The following is a 27847-nucleotide window of genomic DNA, read 5'->3' on the forward strand; positions in this document are numbered from 1 at the left end:
AATAAATGAGTGGTTGTTTAGGCTGCTTAAATCATTTTGCAATATGCCCATTCTTCTTTTTGTCTGCTAATGCCCTTTTCCTCTTTTTGCCCAAAGATATTTTCTCACAATTTGTTTAATAAAAAGCCCATACTTCCATCAGCGTCTAGTAATGAGTATCTCCATGTATATAGAGACAACAATGATGTGGTACCAAACCTTATTACCATATTCTACAGTGCACCGCATACTGTCTCTGATATGTCATTTTCTGTGAGAACAAGACCACAGCTGTGCGCATTAATCAACCATCACTCTGTTCTAGGTGTGAGACCACTCCAGTGGTTAAGGAGAAGGGGCAGCATGTATGCTCAGTATCCCAGTAGGGAGGCAGTGCGGTGGGTCAGTCACTGAGGGCAGGAGGGTACCTCTGGTCCTGGACACCCACATCACTAACTTCCCTGACTTAAACCGCCTGAACCGACCTTAATCTACGCAGTGAGTGACTGAAACCTATGTTATCATGGCATTCACACTGTCTGAGATTATGGCAGCGCGACGCCAGCAGCAGCAGCAGCAGCAGCAGCAGCAGAGTCAGCAGGCGCAGCGTGCGGGCAGAGGAGGCGTGGAAGTGGATGAGTATAGTGCCAACCCTACCCAAGCCTTCACCTTTTACAACATAAACCAAGGACGATTTCAGCCGCCCCACGTGCACATGTAAGAGACACCCGTCACCTCTCCAGCACTCGTAGACACCCACACACAAAAAAAACACACATACACAGCGCCCAAACTCAGTCAAGTCTTCATCTTCAACAATAACCGGGGGTGCTTACATCCACCTCACACTACAAGCCAGAAATTAAGCAAACCTAGACCTTAACCTGCCTTAACACCAACCAGAGATGCCTCTGCACATGGATGCATATGACACACGCGCTCACGCGTGTAGTACCAATCCCACATATGCCATCACTTTGTGCATCATAGATGAGGAATGTTTCCAGTGGCCAGTATACACATTTATGAGATATACACTTGGGAATATACACACACCCTCAGGTAAGGATATACACCTTTCAAATTTTTGTTTAATATGCACTTTATGCTGATAATGCTGAAACTTTTCATGCCGATAGTAGTACACATACACTCACATTTTTTTCTCTGCCTCTCTGCCTCTGCTTCATGTGTTTCTTTTTAGCAGTAGATTTCTTTCTCTTGAGTTCTCCAGTGTATGCCCACTCTCTCACTCTTTCTCTCTTTCTCTCTCATCTTTTTCGTATGCAGATACCTCTCCTCCTTGCCTCTCTTTCCCTGTCTCTCAATTCCGGTCTCATTCCCTTCCCCCTCTTTCTTTCATTCTTTCTTTCTATTTCTCTCCCTGGTCCCTTGTGTATTTCTGCCTATGACTCATAATCATCCATATATAAAGGGACTTCTTTTTTCTATTCTTTGGCTTCTACATGTGTCTGTATTTATGTGTGACAAAGTGTGTGCGTATGTGTGTGTATTTCTGTGTGTGTGTGTTTACGACGCGGATAGCTGCTGTTATTGAGCAGGCTAACCCAGCAGTAGTTTCTCTTAAGTGGGCCACTTTTATTCAAAAGTAACCTCCTCTCTCGCTCTCCAGAGACGCACTGCTGCTACTGCAACTACCAGGGCCTAGAGAAAACTTACTAAGGACGTATTCCTCCCTCTCTCTCTCTCTCTCTCTCTCTCTCTCTCTCTCCCTCTCTCTCTCTCCTCCCTCCCTTCTGCTCTTTCTCAGGGTGGATCCATTGCCCCATGACACCCCTAAGCCTCCTGGTTACACGCGTTTTGTGTGTATCTCAGACACACATTCTCGCACTGACACTATTCAGATGCCCTATGGTGATGTCTTACTCCACACTGGTGACTTCACCGAGCTTGGTCTGCCCAGCGAAGTTAAGAAGTTCAATGACTGGCTTGGTAAGGCCATTACACCAACCTTTACTCAACCTTTACACAGCTCTGCCTTAGCCTCTGTTATGTGACAAACAAGTCATAGTTCATCAGTGTCTTACTGATTTGTTACAGTTAAGGCGATTCTTGTGCTTTATATTACATTTAACTTCATTTACATTAAACTTTAATGTATCCATGTTTTTTTCCCTTGTAAAACACAGGGGGGTTTAAAACACCGAAATTGAACATGGCCAAATATATGTTGCCACATAGTCGTGATCAGTTGGAAGAGAAGTCTAGCATACAACTGTAATGTGACCTTCATGCTATGTAGTATACTGTACTGACTTTTCTTATACACTGTCTCCATGGGATCATTAGTTAACTCATGAAATTTTATCTGTTGAAATACTGAACATAACAACGTATCTCTTCCAGTTAGCAATCTACGATCACTTCTTGACAGAGCCTATACACTTTGAGTTGAATTCATTCTGTTTAAGACACTGGAATGATTGAAAACATGAGAACATGGAGAGAGAATGTGGTGCAGCGTTAACTGACTGTATGGCTTGGATAAGTGTACTGCTCTACCGATGGGGACCCCAGCGTGTGAGACGATGTGGCAGACGTGTTGTCAGAGACAGGGATGGCTGGAGAAAGGGATGGGCCCATTGGGGAAGAATGGAAGGCTGGTTGTGTAGCTCCCCTGAGGTTAGTCAGTAGGGTGCTGGAGACATTGCAGCTGAAACGCCTGCAGTTCTTACTGAAAACAGGGAAAGAACTCTCTCTCTCTCTCTTCATCTATCTATCTGTTTCCTCTCTCCTCTGCTCTCTGGTGCGCCTTCCTGTGGTTCTGTTCTTGCATTTATTTCTGTATAAATATTTATAACTCTGAGCTCTTTTCTCATCTCTCTCTCTGTCTTTGTGTGTGTGTGTGTTTGTGTGAGAGCGAGAGCGAGAGAGAGACTTACCTCCCAAAACCTACACAAACAAGTATACATACTTTTGTGTTCTTTTACATCCACACTTCTCTTTTCCCTTCTCTCTTTCTCTCTCTCCCTCCCTCCCTCCTTCTCCGTCCTCTCTTCCTCTCTTCCTCTCTTCCTCCTTTTACTGGTATAGGCTTGTCTCTTGTGTAAAAAATATATGCACCTCCCTTTATCTGTATCCATTCATCTGGGTCTTTCGTGTTAGTTGTGTGTGTGTATGCAGACAGTCAATACCATGTCGTTGTTGGGCGCATTCTTTGTATTGGGTTTATTCAGTGGAATGAGTTAGTGCTGTGTCTATGGCTGTTTGATATGTGGATGAAGAGGTCTCACAGTCTTTATGCAGACAGGGCATTCTCTCCCTGCTCTTAAATAACATGCATTACATACATGAAAAGATCCAACGATAACAATTTGAGACAGCAAATCTATTAGCTAAAGAACCAACTCCAACTGTTTTCTCAAGGCTTTTCTAGAAAATATAGACAATGTTATGTCACATATGTAGTAATTACGGTGTAATAGCCCAGCAGTGTATATTTCTGTCAGTCCCAGTAACAAAGTTGGTACCATATCAATATAATGTTTCTCTGTAATCCTCAGGTCAGACAGTACCCACAGAATTTCATTAATTTGGTTAATAGGCTCACAGTGTAAAGCAGTGCTTTAATGTGTTTTAGCAGATTATGCAGGTCTAGAAGAATGGAGTAATATTGCACAGTATAAGTCATAAATCAGAGTGTGGATTTCTGTCCCCTTAGTTGCCTGTGAATTAAGAAACTACAAAAGCCCCAGTTCTCAGTCAATACACAATCAAATTTGCAATCTGAATTCTTTATAGAGGTTTAGTTCTTGTGCCAATGAATGTCAATTGCTGTTTATTTATTTATTTACTTATTTATTTTGTAATATCCACTTACAGAACTACGTAGAAAGTCTGTGCTAGTTTTAGACACTCTCTCTCTCTCTCTCTCTCTCTCTCTCTCTCTCTTTCTCTGTGTGTGTGTGTGTGTGTGTGTGTGTGAGATGCATGTGTACATTCAGCCATGACTCTGTGGGGTGGTTTCCAGGACAAGGATTAAGCCCAGCTCTGGAAAGGCTATACTCTCCAAAGGAGAATCCCCATTCACACTACAATTTAGTCCAGGCTTAATTTTTGTCCAGGAAACCAATCCCTAATGTATCTGCTAAATTTTTGCTAAATACAGACCTCACTGTGTTAGACAGAATGTAGATCAGATTTACTAAAGCCTTTCACTTGTACCAAGATAGGCAGCTTGTGGTGTGTGTGTACGTGTATGTGTCTATGGGTGTGTGTGTGTGTTGTGTGTCTATGGGTCTGTGTCTGTTTCTGTGTGTGTGTGGTGTGTGTCTGTGTGTCTGTGTGTGTGTGTGTGTGTGTGGTGTGTGTCTATGGGTCTGTGTCTGTGTGTGCATGTGTGTGTGTGTGGTGTGTGGGTCGGTGGGTGCATCAAGAGAAGTGTGTTTGGGCCATAACCAGCTTTTTCCTCCTCCATTTTCCTCTACCTTTTTCAGACTCTTTGCCTTTGTACTCTGTCATCTCCATGTCTGGGGTCAGAGAGTGGAAGCTTTGACGGTGTTTTTATGCCCATAGTATAAATAATAGATCCTCCTCATCGTTCGATGTGATAGTCATAGGGATTATGTGGACTCTGCTTGTGTACATACTGTATGTGCAAGTGTGTATTGTGTGAAGGAGGTAGGAATTGGCCATGCAAGAAAAAGTATAATATGACCTTGATTTTTTTTTTTTTGCTCCAGAGTTGCCTCCATTCTGCACATCTACTTCACTTTCCCTCTCCACTATAGAAAACAGACATCATGAAACTTTAATGTAAGCTTTTTCTCCCCTCAGTCAGGTTTGGTAGATTTTTTTTCTCCTTATCTCTGCCTCAAGTGTCTCTGCTTGAAGATTTTGCCATGGTGTTCATGGGATATCTGACACTTCTTTATGGTTTCCAACATAGGAAATATAACAGAACCTCAGATGACAAAATTCTGAATGCATTTGTGTATGTGTGTGTTTGTGTGTGTGTGTGTGTATGCTGCTGCACACTGAACAGAGCCATTGAATTTTGAAATGAACCTCATGCATGAAATGAATTGAATGCTATGACTTTTCACACATTCATGATGTGTTGCTTTATAAAAGAAGACATAGTAATTACTGGCCAGTCAGTTGAACTAAAATATCTTACACACATTTATGAATAGGGACATAGAAACAATCTAACCCCTTAAAAAGGATGAAATATTAATTTCTTTTTGTTGAACTTGAATATTGAGTATGGTCCTCTCTTAAATTTAATTTTCTCATGCAGAATATCCACCTAGTGCCAGTAGGGATATGAGAGAAAAATTGCAGGTGTAATCAGCAGGGGAATGAGGGGACCTGCCTGCCTCCAATGTTTAAAGTAACCCCCCCCCCCCCCTTCCAGCCTATCAGGTCACACTGCACTGTAATACCTGATATAACTTGTGTAATTGAAGGCAAAGACAGACTGTTTTCAGAAGAAATCAACATACTTAATAGACTGTATAGAAGTACAGGGAATTCATTTAAAGTGTAAACATTTTTGCAGGGAAGATCCCAGAGTTTTATTTTTTTTTTTTTTCAATTTTTTTAACATGCTTTATGTCCCCTAAAGCAAATTTGAACTTTTCCTCATTTCAAGCAGCTCTCAATAATTCCTTATTTCTTCAAATGCAACGACATGAATTTTGCTGCCGGCCCTTTTCTCACCACTTTTTTAAAAATGCAGAAGGCTGTCTTATCCCTTTACTGGGCTTTTGTCAGTGTTTCAGTGTCTGATATCTCTTTCTTAAGTCACAGATCCTTTCTTGATTCAGACTGGTGAGTTTGACTGTGCGTTTGTGTGTATAAGACGCAGATAAAACTGACTAATAAGAGAGTAGTTAGTTTGCTGGCTTGGTAATGGTTTACGTTTAAGCTGTCATTACATCTGTCCGATGATGTTCATCTCATTTTAATTTTTTGTTGTTGTTTTTGTTTATTGCAGACATAGGCTAGGATTTGATCAAGAGCATGTATGCATTTAGTGTGGAGTAAACGAGTGAAAGAAAAGACCAGTAGCAGTGTTTCAAACTAAAGTTTTTATTTATTTTAGTTTTTAACTTTGTCTGGCTTCTGACATAGCGGTGAATTCAGACTGAGCTCAGGCGTCACTCAGGAGGTACATAAGGACGTGTATGTGTTTCTTTTTGATTATACAGAAAGCAAGTGTGTGTGTATTTAGGGACAGGCATAGTAGATGGTGTGTGAAAGGTGTAAAATGCTCTGTCTTTGTCTTGTTTCCCTGTTGAGGGGGCATGGATTACGGATTAGAGGGAGGAATCCATGTAGAGTGGGACAGAGACTGAGTCCTACAAATGTTTAACACATCATTTTATCATAAATAGCCTGTGTTCCACATAAATCATGTCCTTGTGTTTAAAGAAACTCAGATTTGTGCCCTGATAATGAATTTATAATGCTTGGCACATAACGTTCTGTAATTAGTTGTTCTAATGACCTTATGCATGCTAACAACAGTTGATGAAGCTTCAGATTTATTGGCCTTATTGTGTATCAGTACTCTTTTATCATTTCCTGCTTGTCATAGAATAATTCAGGCCACCAGTGGGTATATGTAGTACATATACATCTCTGGCAAGGTTTACACAAGATGGTCACACATTGTGATACATGCATAGACACATATGTGCAGGCATTGAGGACTGCAGTAATCCTCTTCAACAACTCCTGAATTTGGAGGTTGAAGCATTTTCCTCATCAAAGACTGGAGACCACCCACCCAAACACAGGGACAATAGCCGCAAAAGGCAAAAGCCCTAAATCTCTGAAGCTCTGATACCACCTGCCCCTCCGATACAAGCACACAAACACACATTCAGAACCAGAGCCCCTCACTTAGTCACAAGAATGGGTATTGACAGACAGACAGAACAGCAGTGTGTGTGTGTGTGTGTGTGTGTGCGCGCGTCTTTTTGTATCTGCATATGCTGATGTGAACACGCATGTGCTTTTCAGGCTCGTTATTTAATTACTTTTTTCTCAACAGAAAGTACATGAAAAGGATGGAAGCTTTGTAAAACAGATTCACAGTGAAATTTAAACTATTTGTTGCTTGAAAGCAGATTTTTGAAATCAAAGACAAAAGGGCGTGAAAGATGGGAGCTAATAACAACAGACAACACGCAGGCATTCCTGTGTCCGATTAGCCGTTTGAGCACGGACCGGCATCTCTCTGCTTTTTTCTTTCATTCGCTCTCTGTTTCTCCATCACAAAGGCTACGGCTCTGTCTTTCCCCACCCTCCCTCTCCCTGGCGTTTTGTATTTGTGTGATTGATTGCTTCCAAAGACTTTCTTTTTGCTTTGTGTTTCTAAGAGAATGAGCCCATTGTCAAATGGTGATTCTCCCTATAATTCTACATTAGTCCTTTGAAGCGGCAGGGCTGTTTGTGGAATCCATATGAGAGAAACAGAGAGAAAGAGAGAGAGAGAAAGACAGAGGCCTGGAGTACACAGACATAAGTAAAAATATGTGGGGATGGAGATTGTGTTTGTTATTTACAGACTTTTTCTGCATGTTACCCCCCCCCTCCCAAATCCAGGTAAATTGCAGTTAAAATAATTTACTCATGTATAAAATAGATATGAAAGTACACAGCAGTAAAAGTCTTAAAGGTTCTCTGCTATTTTTGTATGTACAACAGTGACCACAGCTTTTGTTGTAGAAAATATTTTTTTAATAAAAATCAGCACTGAAACACATCAGAGAGAGAGAGAGAGAGAGAGAGGGAGAGAGAGAGAGAACAAGTCCAATAAATGACAAAGATGTGCGAGTAAAGCTTATAGTTTCTCTTTCAACATCTCTCCTTTATTTCCCCTGCTTTCTCCTGACTTTTATGACCAGCCATCAGTTGCTAGCTGAAAGATGCTTGCGCTGGCGGATTTTCACAGGAGCAGAATATTGTCCATGTGTATGTGTGTCAGTGTCAGTGTTTTGAATGTATCAGGTTAATTCATGTCATCTGAAATCTTTCACTTTGAATGTTTCTATGTCTTCATCACTTTATGTCTGTGTGTGTGTGTGTATGTGTGTGTATGTGTGTGTGTGTATGTGTGTGTGCGTGTGTGTGTGTGTGTGAGGAGGGGGTGAATATGAATGTATATGTGTTTTGCATGTGGTTGTGACAGTCGAGCTTCTGTGCTGTCGAGTTTAACACCGCCCGTTTCTGCTGTCCTGAATTTAATTGCAGCTTTTCAGGGACGCTTCGCTGCGTAATTGTCAAAACACTGCGTGATGGAACTCGCTGTCACATACAAAACCCGACACATTCTGACGTGTTTCATCTATTTTATGACACTCCTCAGAAAAAGGGAACATTCCAGATGTTTGTAAAGACAGAGGCGCTGGAAAAGTGTGTAGGAATATGGAGATTTGTGGGGACTTGCCATTGGCTTACTTGGCAGGCATGGACATATTTTCTTTCTACTGCTGTGAACAAGTTAGGGATGGTTAAACAGAGAGACTGCACTGGGTTGAAGTTTAACATAATAATCTGTAATATCGATACTGTAGTGCTGACCCTATCATATTAATCACAGCCTAGAAAAGCTTTACCGGACCAGTGTACCATACATTCCTTTTTCAGTGTTTAAATGATCTTCTACATCGTAATGATATATTTGTAAATATGCACTTCTGTCCTTCCTGTGTCTAGCACTCACTGAGTTTGTTAAGGTTCGGCAGTTTACTGTATTAAGCCGCAGGGTCGTCAAATGTAAATTTGCAATTCGAATGTTCGTTAAATGTTGGGGTGGGGGTGGGCTGGCTAATGCACAGTAGAATTTTAAAATGTATTCTAGAATTTTTAGACATGCCTTGCGTACATTTTCACTAAATTTACACAGACGCCATTCGGTGGCGGTCTGCATATCAATGCCTAGCTTAAATATATCAAGCTGTCATTGTCCTTGTGGTTTTCTTATCTTGTTTATATCATAGACTTTGCCTGATCACTTAAAAATATGATTAGTTGAAAAACAAAGCCTACTTTTTAGCATGTTGGACTAAATGGGAATCTGTAAGCCATAAGATGATGTGAGTAACTTACGTTCTTCATTAGTTCATTGAATCTTGTTTGGGCCAAGACTTTTTTTCCTCAAGACTTTCTTTAGTGCTGCTGTAAGCGTTTTTGTAAAGACATTCATTATTAACACAACAGTATAAGAACCGAGTGACAAGCAGATTATAAAAACAGCAACATCTCATACACATAACGGAAACACAAGAGGCTACATTTCAATTTGGAATATATATAATAATTAAAAGTAAAATTTGTGAGGTCGATTCACAGCCCCATTAAGCCTTATACCGGTATTTCATCTGATGTAATGCTGAACAGCATTGATCACTCACCACTACACATGGTGGATATCAACAAACTGATTGACAGCTTGAACAATCGGACACTCGGTGACTAATGAGGAACAGTCACCTGGATTGCTCAGAGAATAGTTTACAGCTGATTTGAAACTTTTAATAGAAAACATAACACATGCTGACCTGATCTGAAAACCTTAACATGTGCAACCAGTGGAGCTCAACCTCTATGACTGCCAGGATATTAACACCCTAATGTAACCTTTCTGAGGAGCCACGGACGCTGTTGTTAGTTATTTGCACAGTAGTGAACACGATTATACCAGTGCTGAATTAAGCAATTTTGCTTCCAGAAATATTGTTATATCATGACGTAAGTTTGGGCAACGACTCTTTCGCAAAAAGTGTAAAGGCTGCATTTTTTGAAGTTTGGTTTATCATATTCTGAATATTGGTTTGCCCTATTAGTGGGAGAAATATGGCTGAGCCAATGGAAACTCAGAGGTACAGGAAAGCTGAAGAGTAGATTCCCAACAGGGAGAAACTTCAATAGTTTACAATTATTTCACTGTAAAAGATCCAACATTAAGGGAACTACAGTTTTTTTTGCCAGAACAGTTTGCCTCAAAAAGAAGCAGTGAGACTTATCTATTTCATCACCTCAGCCAGAAGCAAGACACAAGGATAATAACAATTCTTAACACTTGTGTCATTACGGTAAAAAATGTAAGGTGACAATAAACTAAATGCTACTAAATGCAAGTTTAACCAAATACTTGTTTATTTTTGAATCGTGTTGGCACATGCGCTCAAAATTTCGGGGGAAAAAAAAGGAAAAATTGTGACATCATGGAGTCATGACATTTGTGTGTTTCCTCTGTCCCAGGCACTCTTCCCTATGAGATAAAGATTGTAATTGCTGGGAATCATGAACTGACCTTTGACCAGGAGTTCATGGCCGACCTGATAAAGCAGGACTTCTACTACTTCCCCTCTGCGTCCAAACTGAAACCTGAGAACTACGAGAACGTCCAGTCCCTGCTGACCAACTGTATCTACCTACAGGACTCTGATGTCACCGTGAGGGGTTTCAGAATCTATGGCTCCCCATGGTTAGTGCATCCATCTCTCTCTTTCTCTCTCTCTCTCTCTCCCTCTCTACTTCCCCCTCAACCTCTCTGACTCTCTCTTTATTAGTGCTTCTGGTCCCTTTCTCAGTAACACTCTTGCTTCTACTGCTGCCTTCTCTTCTTTATCCTAAGTGTGTATCTGGATTCCCATGCTGTTTAGATTATTATTATTATTATTATTATTATTTAGATTCACAGATATGCCATAAACAGTAGGACTGTCTGAAACACAATGACAGGGAGAGTGCTCTGTCAGAGTGACCTTCCCTGACCCTCTTTGTGATGAGTCTCAGACAGCAGTGTGACGGGGATTCAAACCTGTTATCCCAACAAATGTATGCAGGGCCGCCACACCACCTGAGTGCCCATTTTGTGCTTTTATGAAAACAGACCTGTTAATGTTGAAAGTAAAGTGTCCAGAATTTCTATGGTTAGTATTAGAGTTAGGCATGTGAATCTTTAGTTACAGTGATGTAGAACTCAATGTGAAATTCTCATCAGCGTAGTGTGTGTGTGTGTGTGTGTGTGTATGTGTGTATGTGTCTGAAAGGGAGAGGGAGGGGGAGAGTGAGAGACAGAGAGAAAGAAAGAAATAGAAAGAGAGGTCTCTGTTTTGCATAAGCACCAGAGGTGGTGTCACTTGATCTAGGTGTGACTTTGTTCCCCAGCAATGGATAAAACCACAACCTTGTTTACTGCTCTGCATGTGTTTCCCTTCCACAGGTATTACTGACCATAGACAATCAGCATGTATTTTCAAGATTCCTGAAAGACACACAGACATATGTTAGCAACAATGATAAAATTTGTGTTGAAGTGTGTCTGCATGTGTCAAAGAGTAAAATTAAGTGAGAGAGAGGCCATGAAACTAAAAAAAAAAAGTGTTGTTCACAGAAGATTCATCATGAACTGGATTAAAACGGTCTAAAACCATGAATCCTCTCAAATATATCAGAACTGACATTCTCTGGTATGATCAGTTGAACGTATGCTGTGTTCTCCTCTAAGAGTCTTCTTTGCCTTAATTTATCTATAAAATGGCATCTAGAGGGAACATTCTCCCACACTGTATGTGTGTGTGCGCGCGAGCATGTGTCTGTGTGTGTGTGTGTGTGTGTGTGTGTGCTTGCATGCTCGTTATGCAGACCTAATAAAACGTTAGCAGTATAGAGGCCTTGTAAAACTATTTTGCCTGAGGAAGAGAAGACAGAGGGAGGGTCCATCTATCAATCCATACATCTCTCCATCCATCTAGCCTTTGTTTTTTCCACTCCTATGGTGGAGTAGACATGGTCTCCCTCAGTGGGACGGAGCAGCTAAAATTCCGTCTCCATGGTGATATTGCTCCCGCAAAGGAGCGGGATTTATGGATCGAGTCCCACATTGCTGCAGGCGATTGGTGCCTCTGATCGGAGCTTCACTTGATTCATCTGCATCACTCCATACATCTATCCATCTCTCTTTCCATCTGTCCATCCATCGAACTCTTCTTCCATCTGGCCATTCAGTCAGACTTTTCTGTATCCATCTGTCCATATCCCAAACTTCTCCTTATTAGTTTCTCCACACATCAGTATATGTTCCTCTCTCTCTCTGACTCTGGTGACTTCTTTTCCCTGTCATAGCTTCAATATGTGAATATTGGTCCTCTCATATCTCCATGCCTAGACCTCTCTTCCCCTGCTCATCTCATTTATCCTGTTGAATAAGTGCTGGGATCCAGTTACTCTGATTACATTTTTCCTTTGTCTCTCTGTCTCTGTCTCTCTTTTTTTCTCCCTCTCTTTCTCTCTCCCTCTGTCTCTCCCTCTCTCTCTCTCTCTCTCACACACACACACACACACACACACACACACACACACACACACACACAAACAGAAACACACACACAAACACACACCTCTTTACCCAGCTAAATGGGATCCTGGCATGCTGCATTCTCTTTAAATCCTCACTATTTGTCATTGGCTGATTGTGAAAATGAAAAGGACAGCATGGGGGAAACATGTGGCGTGTTTTTCTCTTCTGCTGACGCTAATGCAGGTTTACAAGTCATTTGTCATCCTCAGATCATACAGCTCTAAATTCTCCGCTTTAAGGCGGAGATCCAACCTGCACACGAGTGTGTGTGTGTGTGTGTGTGTGTTTGTGTATAACTAAAGACAAGCTGAAACCAGAGTGGGAGGACTGGGTATTAAGGATGGTTGTGCTTTTCAGAAGGTGTGCAGCACAAACAATACATAGGACTTAATACACACACATACACAGATTTGTACGCCTTGTCAGGATGCGTAGAAACCGCAGCTGAGAATATGATACTCTGTTTAAACTCACACACATGCTGCGGGGGGTTATCGACAAAGGGAGCCTGTTTCCTTACATGTTGACTCAGTCAGTGCACTGATGCACAAGGTATGGCACTGTTATCTTAGCACTTTCATACAGCAGAGGAATTCACTCCGTGCCTGAAAATGTATAATACAGGCAGTCACCTTGATAATGAATAAGATTGTGGCATGGTGGTATTTTGTGTGTGTGTGTGTGTGTGTGTGTGTGTGTGTGTGTGTGTGTGTGTGCCCCCACACAAATATGAGACAGCGAGAGAGAGAGAGAGAGAGAGAGAGATTGTTGTCTTTACTTTTACATGTAAATTTATCGTTTATTTGTTGCTTGTTAGCATTTGATTTACACATGGTCAGTATGAACAACAGTCAGTAGGCTATACAAAATCTTTTTGTTAAAATAACTGTTTAATAAACTGGTGTCAGACAATTACAGACTGTTTTCTTGGCAGAATTTTCCCTCAGTCACACACCTACATGGGCAAGACTATTAGAGTACTCTCACAAAGGAAACACACTGTCAGTGTATGCTGGCCTTTAAAATGTTGTGCTAAACATTACATTTCTGCTTACGTAGCTGTTATAATAGCTGTTAGTGAAGATGCCGTTGTGTTTTAATTGGGTTTGAGGGTCCATCTGGTTTCAGGTTTTCAGTTGTTCAGTCGTTTTTATTGTCTTATATGAATGTTAGTTCAGAGAAGGTTAAGCATTTCACGATAGAGCACTCTTTAGGGAAAGGGCATTTTGCAGGAAAACCTGTACTTTTTGTAGGAAAACAAAAAAACATTTTGTGATGCACATAGGATAAAGACGCTCTCAAACATTTTAGTGGATCACAGCTTGTGTAAATTACGGACGAAGCGTTTTTGTTGGTAAAGTTTATGCAGAGGGTGAATAGGCTACGTCTGCTGAGCATCTTGCAGAGTGAGCTGTTGTGGTTTTTTGTCTTTTTCTTACTCCATTTTTTACTCAAGTCTCTGTGTCTGTGGCATTGTAAGCAGTACTCTCAGTAGGGGGTTGCTTGTGTTGATGAACTTTACATCTCTGAGCAAAGACAGAGAAACCCTGTAGCTCTCTCTGCACTCCTGAACACCTTGTAAATTCTGTGTGTGTGTGTGTGTGTGTGTGTTTGCATTTGCTTAATTGTCTAAGTGCTGATAATGATTTCTTTTAGGACCTGTGGAGGCTGTCGCACAGTTTTCTCATCCCTAGGGAGAAATAAAAAAGAAGAGGGAAAAACAGAAGAGAGAGAAATTGGGAGGGGACGCAGGAGGGGTAGTGAAAACTCTTTTTTTTTTAAAATGAGGATGAAAATGGAAGAAATGTTAGCTACCCACTGACTCCACGAGGAATAATTAACAGCATAGATGCAAAAGACTCTTTAATTAGATTTTTTAATTATTGAGGGTTTGCTTCTCTTCTGTAGTGGCCCAATTAAAGCACCTCATTTAAAATGGAAGCGAAAAAGAAAGGCAGAAAGAAAGAAGGAGAGACCTTTCTCTCCTCTCTCAATCTCAAATGACATACCTGACTCTCATTTGTCTCTTTACTTTTGGCTCTTCATCTCTGATGAAACAAACTCTCAGTCACTAATTAACACCTCTGTCTTTGGATGGAAGGAATGATTAGAAGGGAGGAGAGGATGAGAGGAGAAGTGGGGTAATGACTGTTGATCATTCCAGTTTAGTTGATTTCTTCTCTTTAGCTTTTTTAGGGTGTCTGCTTGTATGGTAAACTTGGTGACCTTGGAGCAGTGTCTTTGTGAATTAATTAAAGTGCCAGCTGATTTGCTGTATGATTGGGGGAAAGAGAGAGATTAGCTAAGTGTCGGTGTTGACTCTGCCTGGGGGGGATGAGCTGACAGGTTTGGGTATCTAGGGCTGGCCACAGGAGATCCTGCTAAATTAACATCTAAAGGGTCAGGGAAGGGTTGGGCGGGGGCTTCCCTAGTGCAATTATACACACACACACACACACACACACACACACACACATGCTCCAGGGTGAAGGCTGTAAACCCTTCATAGATGGATGGATTAGGTTTATGGAAGAGTGTATGGCAGAGTAATTGTTTTGTGGCAGAGAGATTTTTTTTTTTCTCTCCTGCCGCTGACTCGTCTCCCTTTGTCTTTGACGTTTGTCCACTTAGACGGTGTAAGTCATTTAAAAAAGGTAAAAAGGGAGGGAAAGGGAGAGTGAAAGAGAGAGAGAGAAAGGGAGGGAGGGAGAAAGGGAGGGCAGGAGAGAATGTTATATGCTCTGTTCCCCTCAGAGGGATTTTGTTTTAATTTACCTGTAAAATGGCCTCGAGGGGGTAATTCTCTCACAGTGTGGGATTTGGGGTGGGTGTGTATATTTTTATGTGTGTGTGTGCCTGCATGTATGCGCATGTGTGCGCTAATGTGTGAGTGTGTTTAAGTGCATGTGTAAAATTTAGAACTTTTTTTTCTCTCTTGTTTTCAAGCTCAGTCTCTGTTTACCTGCGTTTAATGAGCTGTCTTTTAAGAAAGTGATGTCTGTCTGTGCTTAATTAAAAGTTTTACTGCATTCCACAGAGGGCTGTCTTCTCACTGACTACCCTTAGAAGAAAGGATGAACCATACTCTAGCTTAAAAAGTCGATTAACCCCAATCTAGTTCAGAAAGTCTGATTAACCCTAATCTAGTTTAGAAAATCTGATTAACCCTAATCTAGTTTAGAAAGTCTGATTAACCCTAGTCTAGTTTACAAAGTCGATTAACCCTGCTCTAGTTTAAAAAGTGGATGAACCCTACTCTAGTTTAGAAGGTCCTAACTGGTGACTGCTTCTGCCGAGTGTGTGTGTGCTAACGATACAGAAGTATGAGGTGTCCTGGCACTGGATCAGTTACAGTCTCATTGTCTATATAAGTACACAGGGGAGGTTATCTTTCCGCTTGATCTCTTCCTCTTTCCTCCCCGTCCTCTCATCTCCGCGTCTCCTGCTCCTGTCCGTCTGCTCACTGTGCCATTGGAGGAAGTGTGAGAGTTGCCCCCCAGCTTCCACTAATCAGCGGTTTTCACACCTACAGTGAAGGAGGAGGAGATGCTACTCTCTCCCTCCCTCTATCCCTCACTACTCCTTTCTTCTGCACGCTCTTTCTCTGTCTCCCTCCTCCTAGAGAACTTTGAAATAATTTGAGTCTCCTGGGTTTTTACACATTCTAATTTCCAACTAAATGGGACATCTGTTTGAGAAAAGGAAGATTTGCCACGGTTGCTAAGGCAACTATCACTCCATGGGAAAGAAAGAAAGAAAAAAAAATGGTCCAGCAGTTTCAGACAGAATTAGACTTTAAGAAGATGTAGCACACGTTACATATCCAAGACAAACACTGACAATTCTCTGGTTCACTCTCAAACCTCTCTTCCTCTCTCTCTCTCTCTCTCTCTCTCTCTCTCTCACACACACACACACACAAACACACACACATCTGTGTATCTTTTTCTGACCTGTCTTGCAATACACTCAGTCCGTCTCATTTACAAAATCTGCTGAGGCAAACAATACAACCACACATCACTTTGAATTTTGCCACCAATTAGGAGGGAGAAAATCTTCAAAACTACACACACACACACGGTCACTGCTTATTCCTTATGGTAACAGATCATTATTTACAGATATGCCTTAGCAGCTACATGGTATTTAAATGGCTCTTCATTTTGCTGAACTAACTGGGTCACTGAGAGAGATGTATACCTTTAAGAGAATGCTCCAAACAGGCTTTTGAAATCTCATTGGGATGGGTATCACTGTAAGAATATATTTGCTATATATTTGTTTTACATGACTTTACATGACTGTGTTACAATTGGAGTACTGCAGTAATTTTACAAAACCACTTGCATCTCACCCCCCCCCCCCCCCCCCCCAATACTCATCACCCTGAAGGCACTAACGTTTCACTGCTCCAAGTGTCTCCATATGACACTCTGTTGAATGCACAGACTACACATTTACACACGCACACACACACACACACACACACACACACACACTAGTGCCATCCTGCACCTGCTCCTCACAGTGTATGCTTAAGGGCCTGGCACCAGCCAAGACAGACACACTCACACTTGTTCTCAAAGCCCCTCACAGATGTAGACACACACAACCAAACTTAAACACTCACTCTCAAATTCACTCACAGACACACACACAGACTCATACACACAGCCAACTTCCAGCCATTTGATTGGTTCCTAAGACTCAAGAGGTTTTTTTTTTGTTCGTTCCTTTTCACTATGTTTCACTTTGGTCATCGTTCCCCTCATCCCTTCTTCACAGCAGCAATAAACCCATGCCAATTCTCTCTCTCTCTCTCTCTCTCTCTCTCCTCATGTCATCATCTCAGGAAGGAGAAGAAACAGATTAAAACTGGTGGAGTTGCAGTACTGTTATATACACACACCTTTTTAAAACCATCTCTAATCGAAGTATAACATAGCTGTGTGAGAGAGAACCTTCCAGAGGGAGCTCATTAGCAGCATGTGCACAATGTCTGTGTGAGTCCCATACATCTGTCAGTGTTCATGAAATCCCACGGAAAAAAGAGAGAGAGAGAGAGAGCAAGGGAGAAAAATGGAAGTTTTTTTTTGCAGAAAATGTTCAAATTGTGTGTGTTGCTGTGCTTAGCATGTAGGCAGGTGAATGTATTATGCAGCGACAGGACTGCACAGTTGCGTGGTGGTACATTATTACACCAGCCTAAATCATCCTGGTGTGTTATAATAACCCAGGAGTCAGCCCTACTGTGGCCGGTAAAACACCACTAAAAAAATACCAAACCAGTCATATAAAAATAGAGTATGTTGTGTAGAAGGTGGAAATGCAATGTGCAGATCTGATTTATTTTCTATTTGACGGACTCCAGCCCTTTTTCTTTTCTAACCTCAGATGACCCTGATCCAGCACGCTCATACAGATCAACAGATCCTCTCAAAATCTCTGCACTGTAAACCGCTCCGCAATTATAGCCGTTCGCCCTCCGGAAAATAGACGGTAAGAGTAGGAGGGAGGGAAAGCAACAGAAACTCAGAGGACAGGGAAAGAAGAGGGGGGAGTGGGGGACAAGAGGGAGATGAGGTTGTCTCTTTTTTGACGTCTAACTTTATTAGAGTGCTTTGGATGACAGGACAGAGAGTGTTAGAGAGAGAAGAGAGACAGAGATGAAGGAGGAGGGGCGGACTGATCAGGAACAGAGCAGAGGACATTTATTCATGTGTCACTGCATCTACGCTTATGTGATCTCTCTCTCTCTTTCTTCTTTCTCTCTCTCTCTCTCTCTCTCTCTCTCCCTCTCTCTCGCCCTCTCTCTGTCTCTCTCTCCTCCCTGTGTTTAAGTTTCTCTTTGTTTTTCAATTAAAGATTAGAGTCAGGTGAGGTAGCTCTCAAGCATAGAGGACAGAAGTGAGTAAGAGAGAGAGAGAGAGAGAGAGAGAGAGAGAGTCACAGGCAGAGGAATAGAAAGAGAGAGAGAGAGGCAGAAAGAGAGAGATAGAGAGAGAGAGAGAGAGAGAGAGAGACGGTCACAGGTGGGGTGTGAAGAGGCCCAGAGCAGATGGGAGACATTGAAGAGCTGGTATGAATGGAGTCTTGTATGAAGTAAGCTTGATTTTCAATTGATTTTTCGATTTACATTTTCTGTAGGAGTAGCATATTTATATTAGTCGTTATTCATGGAGGTCCAGACGTTTTGACTACCAAAATAAAATGCCCTTCCTTCAAAATCCCTTTTAAAACTTTTTTTTTGAGGGGGGGGGGCACAAGCACTAAGAGAGGCTTGTAATGATGGTACCTTGTAATATTAAATTTCATTCATCAGGAGCTCCTCCCCCATGTGTGAATGTGAGTGTATGTGTACCTGCTCCTGGCTCTTCATGTTAATCAGTGTTGTGAATGTTCCCATTGATGAATGTGAGTCCACACAGCTGTTCAGTATTCTGCTGGAAAACCCATTTTGTGGTTTGTGTGTCTCTGAGAAAGTGTGTGTGTGTGTGTTAGAAAGAGTGAAAGAGAGCGAGAGAGAGAGAGAGAGAGAGAGAGAGAGAGAGAGTGTGTGTGTGTGAAAGAGTGAAAGAGAGCGAGAGTGAGAGAGAGAGAGAGAGTGTGTGTGTGTGTGTGTGTGTGTGTGAAAGAGTGAAAGAGAGAGAGAGAGAGAGAGTGTGTGTGTGTGTGTGAAAGAGTGAAAGAGAGCGAGAAAGAGAGAGAGAGAGAGAGAGAGAGAGAAAGAGAGAGAGAGAGAGAGAGAGAGAGAGAAAGAGAGAGAGAGAGTGCTTGCATGTGCAGATGGCTTTGTCAGTGCTGGTCCCAGCCTCTCCAGTCCTGCAGTAATGAGTGCTGACTGTGGTTGAAAGAGGGGTTGCTTAAAATGGTAAACAATGTTTATATGTCATGTCAGAAAGAGTAATTAAATTATGGAGGTAAATTACCAAGAACACTTTTGGAACTTTTTCAGTCCAGATAGTGTAAAGAGGTCTATTTTTTTTTTTTTTTAAAAAAACATATAATTTTAATCTCATCATCACAATCATTTTATTGGCATGTATGTGACTGACACAAACAAGTATGGCCAGAATGTGTTCAAGCTGTCAAATAAAGAACATCCTTCCTTTTAAGACTTATGGCATGCTTAGCAGCTAATGGCCAAGAACTGTCACTTCAGTGCATCCAGAATTGTAATGCTTCTCTGGATTCATGGTTTGTGTCTTGGTTTTTGAGCAACATTTTATTTGCTTTTATGTAGAGTTTACTATTCATGTCTTGTGAATATTCGCATGACTTATGAATGGTAGAAAAAAGCACAGTAGTGCAGTTGCTAGCTGAAACTGGTAGTTCAACTCCGAACTTCACCCTTGAAAGACTGACAAAAATGGATACCAGTTATTTACAGTGCTGAATGTGATTTAATTTAAGAGAGCAGTATAGTTACTTAGGCTGCAGTATTTAGCTCCACTCAGTGCAGGAAAAAGTTAGAGGGTAAGAGCCATAGAAAGGGCTCTTTTCATCTGAGATGCTTTCTGGATGTCATCTTACCATGACAAAAAAGTCATTCTTATCATGAAAAAAGGATGGGGTTTACCTTTATCTTTGTTTGGTAATCCATTTTTTCCATGACAGACGTCTTGTGAAGCGACAGAGGTTCAGTCCTTGGATGTGTTGATTGATGGGCACAGTGGTCTCTACATTGTGCTACCCGGATTAGTGGTGAGGAAAGAGAGAAACCTGGGAATTGAAAACATGTACAATGAAAATATAAGCAGAAGAAAAATGCACAAGGTCACACTGTTTGCCCTGTGTTAACCGGTTATGTTTAAATGGTTTTAGTTGTATCCTTGTCAGCTGGAGATTCAAGTACTGGTGTAATTTTAGTTTTGAGTGTTGGTATAATGCAGGAGTGTGGACATAGCATGGATGCAGGTTAGTTAGAGGGAGTGGACAGAATAATGGAGATCTCAAACAGTATCTAATAACTAATAAGAAACTTGGCTTCACTTTACCTTAAAAACAGTTTTCATGTTCTTGGAATGCTATTATACAAGTTCTGAACTATGTGTGGTTGGATCTTAGACCATTCTTCAAAAGGAAAATCCTCCAGATCTTTGATGGATCAAGGAGTTACAAATCCACTTTGGACTCTGTGCTCTGGTATTTTTTTTTTCCATAATTTTGTAGATCTGGTGAGTAGGGAGTTCATGGAAGGTGTTTGACTCCAGTGAAGACGGTAACATTGTTGTCTTGGAATACGTGAACATCTTGAGGAAACAGTGTTTGATCTGTAAGGTGCTCTTGACATTTGTTGGCTGATTGCGCAGCAATCATCATACAGCTAGTGTCGCCTTCAAGACAATGCTGAACCACCAGTAACAAACAATGACTTTAAACTCTCTCCAAAGTCCAAGTCATTGGGCTGATAGAAAAACACTAAAAGATGACTCATCATATACAAACTCCACGTCTGCAAATGAGACCCATACAATAAATATCAGCACTGTGAAGCATGCAAAACATAGATTTAGTTGACGCTGTCAGAGAAATGCACATTTAATTCAGTGGCAATTCTTACGGTCATTTTTCTTGGTTTTTAGCAGTTATCCTGTTCACAGTCTGTTTGACCCTGCCTGGAAGCCATAACAGATTCAAAATGATGCTAAACAGTTGGTAACATGTGATTTACGTTCAACTAGTACAATCACTGTTCCTCCAATCTGATGCAGTTTTTCTTGTTTGACCTATGCTGTCAAGGTTTTTTGCCATCTTTGCACACCATGTCAAATTAAACAGTTTTGTGTTTTTTGTGCCCACTAGACCCACTGTCTGTGCATGGACTGTTCCTTGTTGATTGTGAGGTCTCTTTTAAACCTGACATAAATGTGTAGTTATGTAGTGTTTGTCCTGAAATGACCTGGAAGAGTAGCTGCTTTCATAATTGCATTGTAGTTACGCCAATTCATTTTTCATTTGATATTTGTTATTTTTCTTACCCCCATGGCGATCATTTGCTGATACATAATGAACGTATATCCCTGGATAACCCATTGTGAAGACATAGGCCTGAAAAGATATCGGTGAATGATTATGTTTTGGAGGTTTTAGTACAGTACTGCTGTGTACTGAAACTGCACATGTTACAGCAGATGAAATCTTGGTGTAAATCACACACACTGTATGTGTGTGTGTGTGTGTGTGCGTTGCATCACCCTGCCAGTGGTCCCGGGTTTCTCCTGAACCTGCTGAGTGTTGCATAAGTCGTGCTGCGGACCAAATGTCCCAAATCTGCCATATTATAACCCACAGAGGGAAGGAGAGAGAGAGAGAGAGAGATAGACAGACTAAACAAGGTGGATGGTGATGAAGAGAAAAGTTAAGTACTTTTATGTATGTCACCCACACAGAATACAACACACTCACATAAACACACACACACACACAGACACACACACACAGACACACACATACACACTCACCACAAACACGTATGCTGCTGATTGCTCATGGCCTGGCTAATCCACCTATTGTCAAAGTCTGATATACTCTGCCTTCCAGGGTTTTTTTTTCTCGTTCTGTCTCTCTCTCTCTCTGTCTCTGTCTCTTTGTATAGCATACACATATAGCCTGTGTGCTATGCGGGCCTGCTTTGGCAGGGGAATACTATAGTGAGTGAGAGTCCTGCTGAGCAGATCAGGCTAGCAGGCCTGTGTGAATGGGCTTCATGCTTCCCCCAGATTAAACATCAAAGTCTAGGCTCTCTGCAGTCAGCCCTGCAGCTCAGGGCAAGCCAGTCCACACATTCACAGCACTGCTGCACACAGGGGGTCACCGCTCAATACGGACACCCAGAAGACAACTAGACTTACCATACCACACCAGAAAAGTCACCTCCAAACTGACATCCACAGCTCCGTTCCAAATATACAACCATAACAGTACAACTCAGCACTAATTAGAATGCAGAATGTTATATTTATGTCATATTTATTTATTACATATGTTATATTACATTTACTTATTTTATTTATACAGTAAATAAAGCATTAAAGCAAAATGTAGCGGCTGCAGAACGAACCATAGCATGGCCCTACATAACTACATACCGCAGGAGTGTTGAGATATCAGCACTCAAGTTCACTTTTACAGCACCGCATAACTTCGAAAGTACAGATGCTCAAAAAGTACAGACATGCAAAGCTCAAACTCAACGCCTGAAACAGCAGACTGAGTGTGTAACCTGCATATGGGTCAGATTTATCACACTGAGATGGTGCTTTTACAGACTGTTTATTCTACTGTGATTGATTCATACAGCTTCCCTTTAAAATAGCTTTACAGAAGAGAAAAGTTTCTTTCTCTCTCTCCCTCTCTCTCTCTCTCTCTCTCTCTCTCTCTCACTGTGCGTGTGTGTGTGTGTGTGTGAGTGTATATGTGTTGAAAGCACCTCTTCATTGCCTCTGTATCCCAATGGACTGTCGTGACCCTGCAAGCTATTAATTGAAACAGGCTCTTAATGAGGTTACGAGGGTGTATTAAGCTGCTAATTCATGTGCATGTGTATGTGTGTGTGTGTTTGTCTCTCTGTGTGTAGGGTTCAGTGAAGTGGGTGGCTAATAGTATCTCCTCCCTGAAATCTGACAGCCTCTCCCTACTGAATACCCTTCTTTCATGCCACTACCAGCACCACCCAGAACCAGGTTGTGCCAGAGACCTAGCAGTGTTCTGTAGTTACACACATACACACACACACACACACACACCTACCCTCCACACATACACACTCACCTGACTCCTACTCTGTAATTAGGGTCATGAAGCAGTAGGCATCTTTAATTAAATCAGCAGGAGCTTAGGATGCTTCACACACACACACACACACACACACACACACACACACACACACACACACACACACACAGAGTAGATGGCTTGAATGTGTATACTGTTATCAGTGAAACAGATTGAGAGATGTGCTCTCTGTCTTTCTTTGTGTGTGTGTGTGTGTGTGTGTGTGTGTGTGTGTGTGTGTGTGTGTGTGTGTGACTATGTCAGTATGTGGGTCTGTGAGTGGACTTGGGTGTGTGGGTTCGCGTGTGTATGGTGGGTGTTTGGAGTGGAGAGTGTGCAGTTTTAATAGTTACACTGACAGAGGTCTCATATGAGACTCATTACTTCTCTTTATCTCATAGAGTGTCTCTATCTCTCTTATGTCTCTCACCACAGACTATACCGCAGACAGTTTATTTCGATTTAAAAACCTTTTAAACATTCATATGATAGAGATTTCCTTATAACACCAAGCCTGAGTTTAACCAGTGGGATGAAATATTGAAGCTTGGTTGTCCTCATGGCCCCTTTTCTCTGAGCTCTGCGTTAATGTTAATGATTCATGAGACTTCTGCACCGATATCATTAGGCCCCAAGATCACAGACACACACACACACACACACACACACACGCATACTCATACTAATCCAACTGAATCCTTGGTCTTACTGGCCTTTCAACCCTAATTGTCTATTGTATGTCATCTTGATGCTGAATCACTCTTAGTTGTAAGTGCTAGCATTCACTGGACAAAGCAGGATAAACCACCCCATATAAAAACAGGCTTCCTGTTCCATTTTTTTTATTGTTTTATAATCTGCACTGGAGGGTGGTTCTGGAGGAGTTTGTCAAAATATCTGTTTCCGTCTGTTTTGTTATACTTTAACAAATAAAACACAGAAAATGCTTAAGAAAAACCTAATCATTAGTATGCAAAATATGCTCAAAGCTTGATGCCTTGCTTATATGTTTTACATGTGTTAGCTGAAATCCTCTGAGCTGATGAAAATCACATTTATGGACCAGGGATGTTTGTCCCCGGATTAGACAATGGTGCTTCGGCGTTTATAGCACTAATAAAACAGCTCTCTCTGATTGAATCCCTGCTTTGTGCTTTTTTTTTGTTTCCCCCCTCTTTTTATGCTCGCTAAACCCTGAAAATTAAATCTATGCTATATTTCTACAATTATCCATCTTTTATTTTCATCTCTCTCTTTCTCTCTCTCTTATTCTCTTTCTTTTGCATTCATGTTTTGCGTTTCATGTGCGGATGATAGAGTTGTTTGAATGGACTAAGATTTTCTCCTGCAGATCGCTGAACTCCGTCTTTCCTCCCTCTTCCACATATTAAAGGAATATTTGGAACATCAATGAAAAAGTCTGGCTTATCTTTGTATAAAAGATATGTCCGTGGAAAAATGGATATGAATATTTAAAAATGACTATTAATATGCGAAGATCAATTTAAATGTTTCAGGAACTGCTACTTAAATTATTTAAATCTAACCACAGAACGTAAAATGATTCCTCATATATTTTCAGACTCTGATGTTTGAAAAGATATGTGAATATTAATTAAATGAAATAAGATGGAAATACTTATTTCATTTGGTCTGTTTACCATGAGGCCTCAACTTTTGACCCACTTGAGATGATGATCCAAGAAGCTGCTCTACTTGCCTGGGGCCTGTGTGTGTGTGTGTGTGTGTGTGTGTGTGTGTCTTTTTGACCAGGAGAAGGATACAACAAACAGTATAAGTTGGTGTTTCACGTGGCTGCTCTCTGTAAATTAAACTGCTGGGTCTAGGGGAGCTTACTTTCGTAAGCATACACCCACACACTCACACACACACAACACACTCACACACTCTTGCACAGTGCACACTTACACACAAAACGTGCAGATCCAGCACAGCAGAGGAAGATGGATCTGGGGACAGATTGTTAGTGACATGTTAATTTCTACACCGTCACTCAAGCTTGGCGCATCTGCAATCAAAGTGATGGGACACAGGCAGAGCTATCAAACCCCCAAGTCTCTCTCTCTCTCTCTCCCTCTCTCTCTCTGTCTCTCTCTCTCCATTTTCCACCTTCTTGCTCCTCCTTTATTTCCCAAATTCACTCTCTTTGTTCTTGTTTCATCCTCAAGTGTTCTGAAAACCATTTCTTACGTGGATTGGAAAATCAGGAAATGAAAGGCGTCTGTTTTTATTGTTTTCCCATATATTTTTAAACATAAAAACATTAACACATCAGATTTCTTTCCTATATTCGTCTTGCCCTCTCTCTCTCTCTCTCTCTCTCTCTCTCTCCCTCTCTCTCTCTCTTTCACTCTCTCTCCTCCTCTCACACACATGAACAAATACACAGGAAATGTCAGATTATATTCATCGGTGCTGGGGTAATATGGGTATAGATTAAGATTAGTGGGAGGAAGATCAGAGCACCACAGGCAGTGAAGAGGAGGATGATGATGCTGATGATGGTCATGCTTTTCTCTGCACACTTTCCATCAAGAGGTCATAAATGTCTCTCTTCTGTGTGTGTATTTGTGTGTGTGTGTGTGTTTGTGTGTGTGTGTGTGTCTGAGGCAGGCAACCATGGTATTATGGCTGGGGGTTTAACCTCCCACGAGGCCAAGCCCTCCTGGACAAATGGAACCAAATTCCAGACTCCACAGACATCCTGCTGACACACTGCCCCCCTCTGGGTGAGTAACAAAAGCCACGCATGCACTCACACACACACACACACACACACACACATACATATTCACGCACATACAGCACTCATTTACACACAGGCAAGTGTGCTTGGGTGCACATACACACGCGCACACACACACACACACACACACACACATACACACACACACACACACACAGATGCTCCACTGATTCAGTGCCTCTCTAGGTACAGGGTTCTTAGTATTAGGCTGCAGCTAGCTAACACAATGGTGCTGGTTCATTAGTGTACCATATAAACAAAGCGTGTGTGTGTGTGTGTGTGTGTGTGTGTGTGTGTATGTGTGTGTGTGTTTGTGGTCTTATGCTCTGAGGGCTTGGCAGATGGAGTGGATACAGCAGGCTGCTAAAGCGTGCAACGCTGAGACGCTGTTCGCAGTGCGGCAAATCCCAACCCATGCGATAAAACACACTCTCTTAACATACACATGTGCACATGCAAACATTTATCAATGACAAGGGGACATTTCTTCACAAGTACATCTGCATTTATAAACACAATGGTCCTAGATATTGAGAATGTGTGAGTCCTGTTTCTGACTGTAGTATGTGTGTGTGTGTGTCTATGAATGTTTGTATGTGTGTATGTGTGTGTGTTTGTTTTTAAGATGTATTAAAGAGTAGTTGAAGAAGTCATGATTCAATTATTTTTGCTGCTAGCGCCTTTTGTTTTTAATTATATGCAAATTATGATTGCTCTTAATTACTTTTCCTCAATTAATTTAAAAATTATTAATACAGCATCACAGTTTTGTCATTCCATTTTTGTTTTGTAGAGGGGTTTTTCTTCTCTCTCTCTCTCTCGCTCTCTATCTTGTGTACATGCCCTTACTTTAGCATTTTCTTTTGTTTCTGTTTATTTCTACTCGCTCCAGATTTACAGCGTCGGAAAGTGAAACTGGTAATAATGAGTTAGGGTGCGAAGTTTGAAGAAGTTCCAGGCTCAGTTCGGAAGAAATTTTGCTGCCCTCTCTCTTGCCTCCACAAACTAGTGCACAAATCCGACTTTAGAGAGTTCCTACAGGTTTTGTGATTAATTCTTGAGGCATTATGTGGGCCATATGTCCTTTTGAGGATATAAATAAATATAAATATCTAAAACAAGAGAGAATATTTCCCCACCTGGGAAAACTTTCTTCACAAAGATACTGTTTTTATTTTTAAAACAAAAAATTATAAGAATATTGGTTGTGGTTACGTTCTACTATTAATCTGCGGTCACAGTCCCCATTAAGATACTAAGACAGATGTGTGTATGTGTCTGTGTTTGTGCGTGTGTGTGTGTGTGGTTTTGTAAACCATATGAAAATGTGTGTGTGTTGTGCTGTAGGTTTTCTAGATTGGGTACCGAGGAAGATGCAGCGCGTTGGCTGTATGGAATTACTCAACACAGTGCAGAGGAGAGTCCAACCAAAACTACATGTGTTTGGTCACATACATGAAGGTATTTTCAGTCTTATTTGCCCAGTTATAAAAATGACAGATTCACCTGCCAGCCCACCTCAGTTATAGACATGCTTTAATGAAACACACACACACACACACACTTGTACGTTAACACAGACGTGTATCCTTGAAACCAGAAAATACTGAGTCACCTTTTGGACAAGTTCTTTTTGGGTTTATTAGAATGGCGCTTCTTTCTTGCTGTTCTGCAGTTCCATTAGATTGCTTGATCAGTAATGATTCATTTAAGATATACAGTTAAGTGTCTCTAAAAACAAACTAGTTTTTACTGTAGAGACAAATAAGCTTTTAGGAACATTTAAGCAATTCAGTCTGAGAGCAAAATGTAGTAATCTGAGGATTTCAGGTGTTTTTTGTCATTGTTCTACGTTGCTAGGCTACGGTATGATGACGGACGGCACTACCACGTTTATCAATGCCTCAGCATGCACTGTCAACTTTCAACCTATGAACCCGCCCATTGTCTTTGATCTGCCCAATCCCAGAAGCTCATGA

The 27847-nt window shown here is 41.3% G+C and overlaps 1 protein-coding gene across 1 annotated transcript; it reads left to right on the top strand.

Moving 5' to 3' along the window:
- Positions 1 to 502: 502 nt before the first annotated feature.
- mpped1 (metallophosphoesterase domain containing 1) lies at positions 503 to 27847 on the top strand. Its single transcript, XM_030782774.1, has 6 exons — positions 503 to 696; positions 1751 to 1932; positions 10219 to 10444; positions 25736 to 25851; positions 27216 to 27329; positions 27729 to 27847. The coding sequence occupies exons 1-6, from the start codon at positions 503 to 505 to the stop codon at positions 27845 to 27847; spliced, it is 951 nt and encodes a 316-aa protein (XP_030638634.1).

The sequence above is a fragment of the Chanos chanos genome, chromosome 1, assembly GCF_902362185.1.
Source record: "Chanos chanos chromosome 1, fChaCha1.1, whole genome shotgun sequence".
Classification (NCBI taxonomy): Eukaryota; Metazoa; Chordata; class Actinopteri; order Gonorynchiformes; family Chanidae; genus Chanos; species Chanos chanos.

Bases quoted from the DNA above. Each gene is read 5' to 3' on its own strand.
- mpped1 (XM_030782774.1), top strand. From the start codon at position 503: ATGGCATTCACACTGTCTGAGATTATGGCAGCGCGACGCCAGCAGCAG. The intron at 697-1,750 runs GTAAGAGACACC...GCTCTTTCTCAG, and splicing joins CAGCCGCCCCACGTGCACAT to GGTGGATCCATTGCCCCATG. The intron at 1,933-10,218 runs GTAAGGCCATTA...CCTCTGTCCCAG, and splicing joins GAAGTTCAATGACTGGCTTG to GCACTCTTCCCTATGAGATA.